Source organism: Oncorhynchus mykiss, chromosome 26 (assembly GCF_013265735.2).
Source record: "Oncorhynchus mykiss isolate Arlee chromosome 26, USDA_OmykA_1.1, whole genome shotgun sequence".
NCBI classification, from domain to species: Eukaryota; Metazoa; Chordata; class Actinopteri; order Salmoniformes; family Salmonidae; genus Oncorhynchus; species Oncorhynchus mykiss.
Window position 1 is genome coordinate 23905186 of NC_048590.1, and position 16842 is coordinate 23922027.

General features: G+C 41.8%; 1 protein-coding gene across 1 annotated transcript in view; it reads right to left on the minus strand.

The window, feature by feature from the left end:
* LOC110506445 (immunoglobulin superfamily DCC subclass member 3) overlaps positions 1–16485 on the minus strand; it is a 126377-nt gene extending 109892 nt beyond the window's left edge. The window contains exons 1-2 of the mRNA XM_021586057.2: positions 16166–16485; positions 4116–4421 (exon numbers count right to left, since the gene is read on the minus strand). Of these exons, the coding sequence (XP_021441732.2) occupies positions 4116–4421; positions 16166–16229 (370 nt within the window). The 5' untranslated portion in view covers positions 16230–16485. The remainder of the gene's footprint in view (positions 1–4115; positions 4422–16165) is intronic.
* Between the last annotated feature and the right edge of the window lie 357 nt (positions 16486–16842).

Sequence of the window (16842 nt, forward strand, 5' to 3'; positions counted from 1 at the left end):
AAGCTTGGAGACCACATCAATTACTGTGGCTGCCTTGCTTAAGACACCACCGACCCTCTGCTCTATGGTCACTTCACTGTTCAGTTAAAACGACCCAAAGCCTCATGAAGCAAGGAGGCAAGACCTTCTGAAAATAACAAGCGCCACATAACATAACACATTCACTTTGAGACTAACTCCAGTGGAGGCTGCTGAGGGGAGGACGGCTCATAATAATGGCTGGAATAGAGTCAGCGGAATGGTATCAAACACATCAAAAACATGGTTTCCATGTGGTTGAGACTAGAGGTCGACCGACTAATCGGAATAGCCGACTAATTAGGTTCCGATTTCAAGTTTTCATAACAATTGGTAATCTGCATTTTTGGACACCGATCATGGCCGATTACATTGCACTCCACGAGGAGACCGGGCAGGCTGACTACCTGTTATGCGAGTGCAGCAAGGAGCCAAGGTAAGGTGCTAGCTAGCATTAAACATATCTTATAAAAAACAATCAATCTTAACATAATCACAGGTTAACTACACATGGTTGATGATATTACTAGTTTATCTAGCTTGTCCTGTGTTGCATATAATCGATGCGGTGCCTGTTAATTTATCATTGAATCACAGCCTACTTCATCAAACGGGTGATTTAACAAGCGCGAAAAAGCACTGTCGTTGCACCAATGTGTACCTAACCATAAACATTAACGCCTTTCTTAAAATCAATACACAAGTATATATTTTTAAACCTGCAAATTTAGTTAATATTGCCTGCTAACATAAATTTATTTTAACTAGGGAAATTGTGTCACTTCTCTTGCGTTCTGTGCAACAGAGTCAGGCTATATGCAGCAGTTTGGGCCGTCTGGCTCGTTGCAAACTGTGTGAAGACCAACTTCGCCAAACGGGGGATGACTTAACAAAAGCGCATTTGCGAAAAAAGCACAATCGTTGCACGAATGTACCTAACCATAAACATCAACCCCTTTCTTAAAATCAATACACAGAGGTATACTTTTTTAAACCTGCATATTTAGTTAAAAGAAATCCAGGTTAGCAGGCAATATTAAACTAGGGAAATTGTGTCACTTCTCTTGCGTTCATTGCACGCAGAGTCAGGGTATATGCAACAGTTTGGGCAGCCTGGCTCGTTGCGAACTAATTTGCCAGAATTTTACGTAATTATGACATAACATTGAAGGTTGTGCAATGTAACAGGAATATTTAGATTTATGGATGCCACCTGTTAGATAAAATACGGAATGGTTCCGTATTTCACTGAAAGAATAAATGTTTTGTTTTCGAAATTATAGTTTCTGGAAATTACCATATTAACGACCCAAGGCTCGTATTTCTGTGTGTTATTATGTTATAATTAAGTCTAGGATTTGATATTCGATAGAGCAGTCTGACTGAGCGGTGGTGGGCAGCAGCAGGCTCGTAAGCATTCATTCAAACAGCACTTTCGTGCGTTTGCCAGCAGCTCTTCCCTGTGCTTCAAGCATTGAGCTATTTATGATTTCAAGCCTATCAACTCCGAGATTAGGCTGGTGTAACCGATGTGAAATGGCTAGCTGGTTAGCGGGGTGTGCGCTAATAGTGTTTCAATCGGTGACGTAACTCGCTCTGAGACCTTGAAGTAGTTGTTTCCCTTGCTCTGCAAGGGACACGGCTTTGGTGGAGCGATGGGTAACGATGCTTCGAGGGTGGCTGTTGTTGATGTGTTCCTGGTTCGAGCCCAGATAGGGGCGAGGAGAGGGACAGAAGCTATACTGTTACACTGGCAATACTAAAGTGCCTATAAGAACATCCAATAGTCAAAGGTATATGAAATACAAACAGTATAGAGAGAAATATTCCTATAATAACTACAACCTAAAACTTCTTACCTGAGAATATTGAAGACTCATGTTAAAAGGTACCACCAGCTTTCATATGTTCTCATGTTCTGAGCAAGGAACTTAAACGTTAGCTTTTTTACATGGCACATATTGCACTTTTACTTTCTTCTCCAACACTTTTTTTTGTATTATTTAAACCAAATTTAACATGTTTCATTATATATTTGAGGCTAAATTGATTTTATTGATGTATTATATTAAGTTAAAATAAAAGTGTTCATTCAGTAATTGTTGTAATTGTCAATATTACAAATAAATAAATAGGAAATTGGAAAAAAATCGGCCGATTAATCGGTATCGGCTTTTTTTGGTCCTCCCATAATCGGTATCGGCGTTGAAAAATCATAATCGGTCGACCTCTAGTTGAGACCACTCCATTGACTCCATACCAGCCATTATTATGAGCCAGTCCTCCCCTCAGCAGCCTCTACTGGAATAAATACAAGCAGTTTGCTTGTAAGCAGGAATTAGGATAGAATTATGGTCAGATTTGCCAAATGGAGGGCGAGGGAGAGCATTGTATGCATCTCTGTGTGTGGGGTAAGGTGGTCTAGAGTTTTTTTTTTCTCTGGTTGCACATTTAACATGCTGATTTGAGTTTCCGTGCATTAAAGTGCGCCGCCTCTGGATGAGCGTTTTCCTCTTTGCTTATGGCCATGGTTGCAATGCTTAGCATTTGACGTGGAACTCAAGTCAATCCAAAAAAATACCTTTGTTGCTAGAGCGGAGCCTAGAAAATTAATCTTGGTACCAGCAACCAGCAACAGGGCGATCAGAAACACTTTGAGATTACAGCAGGCACAAGAACGCAGTGTGAACGTCACGTATAAAGGCTTGCTAATAGTAAATTACAGAGAAGAGTACAGATTATGACATTTTACTAGGGACAACACTAAGGGAGGGCAAAATCCAAAATGCTAATGTATCTGTGTAAATAAGGCAAACCATCAAATCCATCTCCCTGGCTCCCTAAGTCGCTCATATTTGGCTCATCCAAACATAATGTGGCTCCAATATTAAAGCTTGGTAAATACAGTAGCCTGTTGGTTACTCTGACTGTATAGCCACGTATCCAGCAGCGGTCGGCTACATGAGAGACATTCTGTAGACATGGGTTGACGAACCCAATGTCAGATTTCACCACCTTCCAACAATAGTGATGCCAAAAAGTTCTGCAGATTTAAACTTAAACCTACATATTATTTAGTTATTGTATTCATATTCATTGTATTAATTGAGTCAAACTTCCTAGCAATCAACAAATACCTCTCCTATTACCAATGTTGGAAATGGCTAATTATGCTTTTCAATAACAGTGTAATAACATGGTACTACCATGGCAGTAATAACCCCGTAGCAAGGTTATTAAAGGAACACCTAGTAAAACTGACTATCCTACCGATCCTCGACTTCGGCGATGTCATCTACAAAATAGCTTCCAATACTCTACTCAGCAAACTGGATGCAGTTTATCACATTGCCATCCGTACTGTTAGTGAAGCACCTTATACCACCCACCACTGCGACCTGTATGCTCTAGTCGGCTGGCCCTCGCTACATATTAGTCGCCAGACCTACTGGCTCCAGGTCATCTACAAGGCCATGCTAGGTAAAGCTCCGCCTTATCTCAGTTCACTGGTCACGATGGCAACACCCACAGGTAGCACGCGCTCCAGCAGGTGTATCTCACTGATCATCCCTAAAGCCAACACCTCATTTGGCCACCTCTTTACAGTTCTCTGTTGCCTGTGACTGGAACAAATGGCAAAAATCACTGAAGTTGGAGACTTTTATCTCCCTCACCAACTTTAAACATCTGCTATCTGAGCAGCTAACCAATCGCTGCAGCTGTACATAGTCCATCGGTAAATAGCCCACCCAATTTACCTACCTCATCCCCATACTGTTTTTATTTATTTACTTTTCTGCTCTTTTGCACACCAGTATCTCTACCTGCACATGACCATCTGATCATTTATCACTCGTGTTAATCTGCTAAATTGTAATTATTCGCCTACCTCCTCATGCCTTTTGCACACAATGTATATAGACTCTTTATTTTTTTTCTACTGTGTTATTGACTTACTGTTTATTGTTTACTCCATGTGTAACTCTGTTGTTGTCTGTTCACACTGCTATGCTTTATCTTGGTCAGGTCACAGTTGTAAATGAGAACTTGTTCTCAGCTAGCCTACCTGGTTAAATAAAGGTGAAATAAAAACTTACTGGCGGCCTGCACCCTGGCCCTGCGGCTCACCACCAGACCAAAGGAGTTCTGGCCCACGCACTCATAATCCCCTTCATCAGTTGAGCCGTCAGACTTGGTCCTCTGGAAGCGTCCAATCAGCAGAGTGCCGTTGTGGAACATGGTGTAGTATTGGTCAACCACCAGGAAGACTCCGTTCCGCCTCCACTGCGTGGTGATTGGTGGGATGCCGTCCACCTGACAGTGCAGCATGAGGGGCTGTTCCTGCACCGCGATGATGTCACTGGGCTCCAGCGTGAAGGAGAGCTCTGCTCCCGATGTCACACCTACACAAATAGCAGAGAAATACATACGTTACACCTACACAGCTACACAGAAAATACACACAGCGCTCATGAGCAAACAGCCTTAGCAAGCTAGGTTAGAGTTTGGTCTCGAGAGAATTCCTTCATTCACACTCACTAGCAAGAACATGTTTTTCAGCACAGTGACAATGAACGATCCACACCTACAAGCACAAGAGAATAGACAGGTGAATAGACAGGTGAATGTAGAAACAACAGACTGGTCCATCCTTTCTAAACACAGAGCAACCATGGAGTTGTGGTTGCAGATAGTGATGTGTGCTATAGAATAAAAAAGCACAATAACTGTACACAGTGATTACTGTGCATGCCACTGTCTGCCAGCTTCCAGTCCCATAATAAACCACCTTGATGTGCTGTTGACAATCCGCCTACCTATTGCCTTTGAGACATGATGCACTCAATACTGTCTCGTTCTGCTCTCGCAACAAACAGAACACACCGCTGGCTAGTGATGGAGGAAAAACATCGATACAGAAAAACTACTCAACTGTCATACTTGTGTAAAAGTAAAGATACTTTAAAAGAAAATGACTTAAGTAGAAGTGAAATACTACTCAAGTAAAAAGGCAAAAAGTACTTTGGTTTATACTTAAGTATCAAAAGTAAAAGTAAAATGATAACACGTAAAACGGCACAATTTTATTTTTTAAATGTATTTACGGATAGTCAGGGGAACACTCCAACACTCAGACATCATTTTACAAACAAAGCATTTGTGTTTAGTGAGTCTGCCAGATCAGAGGTAGTAGGGATGACCAGGGATATTCTCTTGAAAAGTGTGTGAATTTTCCTGTCCTGCTAAGCATTCAAAATGTAACAAGTACTTTTGGGTGTCAGAGAAAATGTATGGAATAAAAAGTACATTATTTTCTTTAGGAATGTTGTGTGAAGGTTTTCCAAAAAATAAATAGTAAAGTACAGATAGCCCCCAAGAAACCACTTAAGTAGTACTTTCAAGTATTTTGACTTAAGTACTTTACACCACTGCATATCAGGATATATTGTTGATATATCGTATCGTTTGACAATATCGCAATATTATTATTCCGCTAAATGGCTTCACCTGCACAAAAACTCCAGTGTTTTTCCTTCATAGCTTGTTCTCCATCATCTTTTTAAATTTGTTTTCAGCACTTTTATTTCCATGACTGATCCAAACTTGTTTTCTCATGGCTCTCTCTTGTCCCCCTGCAGCAGACATATAGTGAGCAATATGTTTGGAACATCAAATCGCAATAAAATCACAATAGATATCATGAGAATCGTGAGAATTGCAATACATATTGTATCGGAACATAAGTATTGTGACAACATCATATTGTGAGGTCCCTGGTAATTCCCAGCCCTATTGCTGGGCCACATTGATGTTTCCTTACTCTGTTATCACCTGCAGGGCCAATCATCAACACCAAGAGCAAAGTGTCAGTGATGATGTGATTGTTACTTTGAAATCTGCTTCTTCTGCCATGGATAAAATGGAATTCAGAAGGTGTTTGTAGGCTGTTAAGGCCCTGAAGGCCGCTGGCACAGAGTGACAGTAATAAACATTCATTTAGGTCAGCAACTCAAACGACTGCATTTTGAATGGCTTGAATACAGGTTTGCTCAGATCAATAGTGGAATGCAACAGAGAGAGGGTTTCGAAATGTCTGCTTTTCAGAGACACGAGCAATGCCTTTTGAGGGCAGATAGAAAAAGAGGCTAAAGATTATGGCCAAGGTCACTGGTGTTGTGTTTTCATCATTTTATCTGCTGCACTCATTTCATCTTTGTCTTACAGTAACATAACTGGATTCTTTCCTCTTCCCCTGACCTGGTGACATATGAGAGAGAGAGAGCTGATTGAGGACTCTCCATCTAGTGTCCATCTACACTGAACAAAAATATAAATGCAACGTGAAAAGTGTTGGTCCCATGACATGGTTCCTGAGCTGAAATAAAATACATTTTCCATATGTACAAAATGCTTATTTCTCTCAAATGTTGTGCACAAATGTGTTTACATCCCTGTTAGTTAGCATTTCTCAGTTTCTCTGATTAAACAGCATGATCAGCATGATCATTACACAGGGGCATCTTGTGCTGGGGACAATAAAAGGCCACTCTAAAATGTGCAGTTTTGTCACACAACACAATGCCACAGTTTTGATGGGGTGTGCAGTTGGCATGCAGAAATGTCCACCAGTGCTGGTGCCACCAGTGCTGTTGGAGAATTTAATGTTAATTTCTCTACCATAAGCCGCCTCCAACGTTGTTTTAGAGAATTTGGCAGTATGTCCAACCAAATGGCGTTGTGTGGGTGTGCGGTTTGCTGATAACAACGTTGTGAACAGTGTGCCCTATCGATGGCAATTTGAATGCACAAAAATACTGTGACGAGATCCTGAGGCCCATTAAAAGTGCCATGAAAGTCAAGCTTAGTGGAGTCTTCTGCACCTCCGTGCTCTCAGTATCAGGTTTCAGCTGCTGAAGAACTAAGCACTAACAGTCCCTGCCTCGGACCCAGGAATCTGGGCGGGAGGGGTAGCACAGGGGTCAGCAGAGAGGACCTCCGACGTCATCCCTCAAATCCCATCCCAGGAATACTCCCCTTTAAGTGCAGACAAGGAATGCATTGACATGCTCTCCTTTCTAACCCGTTTCACTCCCTCCCTCTCTCTGCGAGGTAAGTAAAGCTGCTACGAGACCAAAGAGACATAAGCGCTACTGCCGCTGAAAAACAAAGGGGTGGTGAAATATTTAACCCCTTGCTGGCCATGCTGCCCGCACAGAGCGCTCTGCTCCGCTGCCCCAACAAAGCCTAAGCGTTCCACACACACAGGAAGCCAGCGCAGTCAGCACAGCTACCAGTACATGAACAGCAAACGAAGAGGACGCGGGTACAGAGGCAATCAGTCACGCTTCCTGTTATGGGCAAAACAATGTTGGAAGCTAAAACACCCATTAGACACTAAAACGCTTCTGGACACAAATAAAGAGGATACAAAAGTGTCACACTATACATATTCTTAGGAGACAGAGGGGCTCTGTTTCTGACCCCTGGATATAGAAGGGATGTTCATGCCAAGCTTTCAAAACTGTCACAGGGCATTAATAGATGTTATCCAGCATCAGAAACCCAGATAAAGTCTCAATGCAAGTAGTATTTCGTCGCCCGTAGTAACATCAACAAACTGAATCTGTGTTATTATCATGTCAGGGATTTCAAGAGCAGCAAAACATGGCTTTATTAAGGTATTTCACAGAGATGAGCCATTCATGACTGCATTGCAGTGTGTCCTTTTAAGCTGAACAGGAAGCTGATGAATTCAATGAATGAGTTGGTTTTTAAATGAATAAAGCATGGAGAGAGAGTCCTGCAGGTTTTCAAATGATAGCTTTGACTGATTGGCTCATCAATGTCATCAGATAGACTCAGAGGTCTGTGGACTCTCACAAAGCACTGATGACTGCCTCCAAGACATTAAACATTAATGTCCACATGGAACATTCATGACTGCTTCCAACACGGTCTTTGTAATCAACATGTATGAAAAAAAGGAGAAGAGGAGAGGTGTAATAACAGACAGGTAAGAACAGCATTGCCAGCACATGAGCACAACAGAAGCACTGAGCAGCGAGCTAAGATATAGAGGGGTCAGGGTTATGGATGAGGAGGGGAGGGATGGCTGGCTGGCTGGCTGGCCATGCGTGTGTTGTGTGCTGTGCTGCCGGGTGCCGTGCTATGCTGTGTGGAATAGGAGAAGAGTGGCCAGCACAGCTGTAGATGCCAGAGGTCAGAGCAGAGCCACACTGTCAAAGAGAGAGAGAAAGAGGCACACACAGTCAGGCAGACCCCTCCTCTTAATGCTCCCTTTAACAAGGGAAAGGGGACCCTGGGATTTGGGATTACCACCGTGGGAGACCAGAAGCCTGCCAGGCTGAGAGAGACAACTGCTGGCTAAGTGTGGCTCGCGCTCGGGCTTACTACTGGCATTCAATAAAACCCACCGTGCTACTGTACGAAGAACTGGAGGGAGGGAGGCATCCACAGCCTCACAAACAAACTGCTGCATTTGGCTAAATAATAACCAAGCTCTTATCAACATGGTTAGTGATCAAGCGGTCAAAGCTGCATCACAGCACATTCTGTTGCGGAGCAAAAACACATAAAAAGCTTGGTTTAATCAATCACAGACAGTGAGCATCCTGAACACTGCAGAACAATGCATACTTAATGCTCCCATAATTTCCTCCTCAGTAAAAAGCACTCCTGGGTAATTTGTCCCGTGTCACATGAGGCACTTCAATTTCAGCAGCCACTGCTGTTGTTGTCTAATCAGACCCATACAGTCACAGATCTGGATCAGAGCATTACAATGCAATCAAGAGGCAGGTCTCAATTACAGATGCACAAAAAAACAAAGACTTGTGAGTGTAAACGTGTTAAACGTTTAAATAGCAATATTGTATCTGGATCTACCCATCTAGTTTCAATGCCAAGTCTACTCAACCCTGTAGACTACCATCCATTGCCAACTCGTACATGATACAGGCAACATCTTGGTGTAATTTTGTACTCCTACAGCGTCCTCTAAAATATGGAGTATGTCTAGATTCTGAAATAAAAACATGAATTTATTCAACATTAAAATTATTAATATCTCAAAAGTGCCCTTTTTGCTGTTGTTCATTTTAAGACATTGTTTGGAACAATACATCAGATTCCCAGAGTGGGCTCTATGCTAATTGTTAAGTTATGAGCACCACCAACACAGTGAATGGGGATATGGATTCAAAAGGAACTCTCTGCTGGTGATTTGCTGAATGTACAATCCTAAAGAAGGGCTGTGATTGGTTAATGACCTATAATGTGAAATTCTAATATTCTAATATGAATTATCTTCAAAAGTACCAGAGCCCACTCTGGAAATGTGACATGTTTGAAAAATATATTGTTCCAATCAATATGTCTAAAATAAGGGTTTAAAAGGGTTTTTCAGAATCTAGTCATTCTCTATATTTTAGAGCAAACTATAAGAAGTGACCACAAGATGTTGTCTGCATCATGTACAGTTCACAGATCACAGGGTCTACAGGAGGCAGGTACAGGGGGGGGGGGATGTAGGGAGTAAAAAGTACATGATTTTCTTTAGGAATGTAGTGAAATAAAAGTACAAGTTGTCAAAAATCTAAATAGTAAAGTAAAGTACAGATACCCCCCAAAAATACTTCAGTAGTACTTTAAAGTATTTTTACTTAAGTATTTTACACCACCGGTTGGCAGAATAGGCACATGTACAGGTAACTGCCAAAATAATGGAAACACTTGAGTAAATGAGGGATACAAGGTATATTAGAAGAAAGAAAGCTGGTGTTTCCACACAGGTGTGGTTCCTGAGTTAATTAAGATATTAACATCCCAACATGCTTAGGGCCATGAAGAATAGTGTCACATCCCTCCAATAGAGTTCCAAACACTAGTAAAATCTATACCAAGGTGAATTGAATCTGTTCTGGCTCGTGGTGGCCAAACAGCCTATTAAGACACTTTATGTTGGTGTTTCCTTTATTTTGGCAGTTACCTGTATATAGCTTCATTTACATATTTTAATACAATATTTCAGAAAATGTGTAATAAAAATAATCTCATATTTCTGTCTATATATAACTCGTAATGGACATTTTGATATACGTATATATAGATTTAAAAAATATTGTATTCGGTGTAGTGCCTGCCTGGCATTAATTAGACTATGGAGTATACTATCAAGGCTACCTGTAATTATGTAGTTCTGAGGTAGAATGGCTTCTGTTGACAAAAAATGTGTCATGCTAGATTTCGATCAAGAAATTAGACTCATTTTAGTTTCATTCTCTGTAACATCCATAATGGTGTTTTTTCCTCTCTAACGTAATAACAGAAATTACAATAACATTTTGGTTTTTGTGTTCAGCCAAGTCTTTCCTTCGAAATGGCTATCTCTGACAGCAGCCAATCAGACTCTGTAACATCCACAACAGTCATTTTCCTGTCTAAAGTTTTAAAAAACTATCTCTGACAGCAGCCAATCAGACTCTGTAACATCCACAACAGTCATTTTCCTGTCTAAAGTTTAAAAAAACTATCTCTGACAGCAGCCAATCAGACTCTGTAACATCCACAACAGTCATTTTCCTGTCTAAAGTTTAAAAAAACTATCTCTGACAGCAGCCAATCAGACTCTGTAACATCCATAACGGAGGGTGTAACATCCACAACAGTCATTTTCCTGTCTAAAGTTTAAAAAACTATCGCTGACACCAGCAAATCGTGGAGGTAAAAGTCACACACCTCCACACCTCTGCTATTTTTACAGCACTTTGCCGTGGGAGATCAAAACATTATCTTTAATTCTTGGGTAGACCCTGTAAGTAAAGACTATATAATTGTACACCTATCCACAAGCATCTACCCATGTCAATTATGAATCATTATGAACCTTCCTTTTGGTCCTCATACTATAAACACACAGACACACGCACACACACACACACACAGCTGCAACAGGGTGCCCTTCACCTTTCAAAGATCAAAGCAACACGCTGACCCACAGACTTAATCACAACACCAGGAAGATGATATTGAAAAGGAATATCTACTAACAATGGTCCCAATATAAGCTCGAAGAAAATGTACATTTTATACAAATGACAACTGTGTTTGCGATTGTGATGATGACTCACCCTGGCCAATGCATTAACTCCCACCTGCTTCAATCAACAATATTCCTATGTCAAGTTCCCTCTAGTCCGGCGGTGATATGTGTCCATAACATTGTCAACACATGGTCATTCCCTATGGGATAGGTGCACCTGAGGTCTCTGTATAGACTACTCATCAGTATCTTTCACCACACGAACACAGAAGAATAACAGTTGTGTGTGCAGGCTATAATTATATTACAGGGTCTCACAAGAATAACACAAGTAAACAACAATAGCATCCTTATAGTGAATGTGACTAACAAAATCATTTGTTTCACGATGCAAATCCAAAAAAACAATAAACGATTTATGCTAATTGGGAGACATTGCTGTTGCTCAGCCAATATGATTTTTTTGTTGCTGTTGTTGCTATTTGTCTTTATTTTGAACAAACATCTAACAGTGCACACCCCTCTGGTCATACCTTGCAGAATGAAAAGAAAATACAGACTGTTCTATTCAAGCTTCACTACAGCTTCTAACCATACACCTTCTTACCTAAGTGGTTTAATGTGGTCTTCCTCATATTGACTGAAACTTTAAACGGCACAAAAAGGGATTCAATCTTTGCAGGATTAGTGAAACAAATCAATTGAAGCTATTTGATTTCTCTCAGATGTGTCGGCTAGAATACATTACAACAACTCCCCTATAACACTCAATAGCCACACACAAACAACTCAAAGGCCCCAAATTAAACATGTGTTTACTCCTTCACTCCTCCTTCACTCCTCCTTCCTTACTTCCTCACTCCTCCTTCTTTACTCCTTCCTTACTCCTTCACTCCTCCTTCTTTACTCCTTCACTCCTCCTTCTTTACTCCTTCACTCCTCCTTCCTTACTCCTTACTCCTTCCTTACTCCTTCACTCCTCCTTCTTTACTCCTTCACTCCTCCTTCCTTACTCCTTCACTCCTCCTTCCTTACTCCTTCACTCCCCCTTCTTTACTCCTTCACTCCTCCTTCCTTACTCCTTCACTCCTCCTTCTTTACTCCTTCACTCCTCCTTCTTTACTCCTTCACTCCTCCTTCTTTACTCCTTCACTCCTCCTTCCTTACTCCTTACTCCTTCCTTACTCCTTCACTCCTCCTTCTTTACTCCTTCACTCCTCCTTCCTTACTCCTTCACTCCTCCTTCCTTACTCCTTCACTCCCCCTTCTTTACTCCTTCACTCCTCCTTCCTTACTCCTTCACTCCTCCTTCTTTACTCCTTCACTCCTCCTTTTTTACTCCTTCACTCCTCCTTCCTTACTCCTTCACTCCTCCTTCTTTACTCCTTCACTCCTCCTTCTTTACTCCTTCACTCCTCCTTCTTTACTCCTTCACTCCTCCTTCTTTACTCCTTCACTCCTCCTTCTTTACTCCTTCACTCCTCCTTCCTTACTCCTTACTCCTTCCTTACTCCTTCACTCCTCCTTCTTTACTCCTTCACTCCTCCTTCCTTACTCCTTCACTCCTCCTTCTTTACTCCTTCACTCCTCCTTTACTCCTTCCTTACTCCTTCACTCCTCCTTCCGTACTCCATCCCTCCTCCTTCTTTACTCCTTCACTCCTCCTTCCTTACTCCTTCACTCCTCCTTCTTTACTCCTTCACTCCTCCTTACTTACTCCTTCACTCCTCCTTCCTTACTCCTTCACTCCTCCTTCACTCCTCCTTTTTTACTCCTTCACTCCTCCTTCCTTACTCCTTCACTCCTCCTTCCTTACTCCTTCACTCCTCCTTCCTTACTCCTTCACTCCTCCTTCCTTACTCCTTCACCCCTCCTTCCTGACTCCTTCACTCCTCCTTCTTTACCCCTTCACTCCTCCTTCCTTACCCCTTCATTCATCCCTCACTCCTCCTTCATTTACTCCTTCCTTACTCCTTCACTCCTCCTTCCTCACTCCTTCACTCCTCCTTCCTTACTCCTTCACTCCTCCTTCACTCCTCCTTCTTTATTCCTTCACTCCTCCTTCCTTACTCCTTCACTCCTCCTTCTTTATTCCTTCACTCCTCCTTCCTTACTCCTTCACTCCTCCTTCCTTACTCCTTCACTCCTCCTTCACTCCTCCTTCTTTACTCCTTCACTCCTCCTTCCTTACTCCTTCACTCCTCCTTCTTTACACCTTCACTCCTCCTTCCTTACTTCTTCACTCCCCCTTACTTACTCCTTCACTACTCCTTCACTCCTCCTTCCTTACTTCCTCACTCCTCCTTCCTTACTTCCTCACTCCTCCTTCTTTACTCCTTCACTCCTCCTTCTTTACTCCTTCACTCCTCCTTCCTTACTCCTTCACTCCTCCTTCCTTACTCCTTCACTCCTTCTTTACTCCTTCACTCCTCCTTCCTTACTCCTTCACTCCTCCTTCCTTACTCCTTCACTCCTCCTTCTTTACTCCTTCACTCCTCCTTCCTTACCCCTTCATTCATCCCTCACTCCTCCTTCATTTACTCCTTCACTCCTCCTTCCTCACTCCTTCACTCCTCCTTCCTTACTCCTTCACTCCTCCTTCTTTATTCCTTCACTCCTCCTTCACTCCTCCTTCTTTATTCCTTCACTCCTCCTTCCTTACTCCTTCACTCCTCCTTCCTTACTCCTTCACTCCTCCTTCTTTACTCCTTCACTCCTCCGCCTTACTCCTTCACTCCTCCTTCTTTACTCCTTCACTCCTCCTTCTTTACTCCTTCACTCCTCCTTCCTTCACTCCTCCTTCTTTACTCATTCACTCCTCCTTCCTTACTCCTTCCCTCCTCCTTCCTTACTTCTTCCTTTCTCCTTCAGTCCTCCTTCCTTACTCCTTCACTCCTTACTCCTTCACTCCTCCTTCTTTACTCCTTCACTCCTCCTTCCTTACCCCTTCATTCATCCCTCACTCCTCCTTCATTTACTCCTTCACTCCTCCTTCCTCACTCCTTCACTCCTCCTTCCTTACTCCTTCACTCCTCCTTCTTTATTCCTTCACTCCTCCTTCACTCCTCCTTCTTTATTCCTTCACTCCTCCTTCCTTACTCCTTCACTCCTCCTTCCTTACTCCTTCACTCCTCCTTCACTCCTCCTTCTTTACTCCTTCACTCCTCCGCCTTACTCCTTCACTCCTCCTTCTTTACTCCTTCACTCCTCGTTCTTTACTCCTTCACTCTTCCTTCCTTCACTCCTCCTTCTTTACTCATTCACTCCTCCTTCCTTACTCCTTCCTTACTCCTTCCCTCCTCCTTCCTTACTTCTTCCTTTCTCCTTCAGTCCTCCTTCCTTACTCCTTCACTCCTCCTTCCTTACTCCTTCACCCCTCCTTCCTTACTCCTTCACTCCTCCTTCACTCCTCCTTCCTTACTCCTTAACTCCTCTTTTCTCACCCTCCATACTACTGCTCCAGCCTTTACTGGAAATGTGATTACATGGGTGGTGTGTTCCTGTGGGTCTCTATGGCATGATGCTCATCATAAAAGCATCCCTCTATCCGGGTTACATGCTGGGAAATGGGGCCTCGCATTGAGGGACTAAAAACTGTCAATCATACTGAACAAAGGAGCCAAGAACATTTTAAAAAGAAGTTCATCTGTACAAATATTCTCCTCAGCGGGCAATAACTGCTGTCTTTTTTATTCATTCTCACAGCAATAAATTGACTACACAAAGACTCACTCAATTAAAGATATCTCCCCCTATGACAGATGATAAGCGCAGCAGTGTTCAGTGCTCGGATAAAAAAAAAAAAAGGCTAATATGCTCTATGCAGACAAGTGCAAGTATGAACTGTCCAAACAGCACTGCTATTATGTCAAATGTTTAATATTGGGTTGTAGATTAATTACATTTTAGATTAATAACACAAATACCTACCTACACAATATTTAAATGTACTTTTCATAAGCGGCGGGGAAAAGGAGGCAGAGGGATGGCAGAACATATTGGGAATGGCAATAAAATGGAATTTAAAAAGTTATAACATTCCATCAATGCATGAAAGGCTGGTTTGTGTGTATCAATGGTAAGGATTTATAGTGACCACAGCCAAGAAAGAAAGGAAGGAGATATTAGTTTTTCAAGCACTCTTTAGCACAGAGAGTGTATTTGGCACAAACCAACACAACAGGACACACACGCACGCACATGCACACGCACACACCTAAGAACCACATGGACCATAATGGGTATAAACAATTATCATTCTTATTTTTAACACATTAGATTAATAGGATAGCCTACTTAAACATCATACAATCCCAATCATATAATAACCTATTGTTGTTGTTATTATTATTGTTAGGCCTATTATTAGGCTATTATTATTATTATCAATATCATCATAATTATGATAATAATTAGCCTACCACTTTTTCTTGGTTCAAGTCGTAGGCTACAATGGTAGGAGCCTATCATCATCATCATAATCTGCCTATTTCATTTTCCGGCTCTGAGGTTTTTACACAATTATGCATCAGACCCTATGTGGGTTAACCTATGTGTTTTCTAGGACGTAGGCTGCTGCACGTGGCAACAGTACAATAAAACCATAGGGCGCATGGATTCAAGATTCATTTTTTAAGCAACAACCATGTTGTTATATAGGCTAATGTGAGAATATTTTCAAAGAGTGTCAAACAAGTTCGTGCCAGCTACACATCACCACCGGCTCAAGAGTGAGATCATTGATACAGAAATATCGGGTTCTAAATTCCATTAGCACACATTCACAAAACACACTCACATAATACACATGCTGCATGGAACTCAATTCCCCAAATGAAGATGAACGTTCAAGGAATAAACGCAAGAGAAGAATACGGTCAAGTTCACGTCCTGCCGAGATGCTCCTATAGTTTCGTCCAACCATGTCTGCAGCGGAGACGGTATAGAAATATAGGGCTAGATATTATGCACTATCTTTGGTCTGCAGCACCAGCTTCTGATAGGGGCAAAAGGCGGTTCCGTTCCAAAAAGGTGTTATCCTGCAGAGGTAGTAGTAGCCTAGAAAGGATATCAATAAACACTTACCGGCTAAAGCGTTGAGGAGCAATCCAAAAATACATGGAACAAGGCAGAGCCTTCTGGTAGCCATTTAATCACTTTGAAATATATTACGATACTAAAAACAACGTGAGGCGATCGGAAGAAAACAGACATACAGCTAGCTCTTCATGTTCATGAACTACAACAATTGGTGGCTCGCAGGGGTAGAACTTGCTTGCGCCATTTTGCACATCTATCAGGAATCTGTCAGCATCTCGTGCTCTCTCCTCTATATCCCAGTGTCGCTGCCTCACACACATATCCACGTTGTAGCTTTTCCCACGAACTACACTTCTCTTCCATCTGTCTCCCCTCCTCCCTCTACTGCATTCGCTAAATAATTTTTTTAGGAGTCTCTACTCTGGGAACAAAAGCGACCAGAACGCTGCACTCTCAAGGCATATATACTATTAAGCTATGTTCAGTTTGCAAGTGGATTTATATTGAAAAAAAAGATACCATAATTTTTACCATTAGACTACTCACTACTGTATCCAAATAATTGATTCCCATCGTTATAGGCTAAGCCAAATGTATAAACATTTGCGAGTTGTAGCCTAACATTAATTTCATGTTTTCTAATCTGTTGTTTTGGCATATAATGCTACTATAATACAAATAATAATACTTCATGTAATGAATAATATTCGAACAATGCTGTT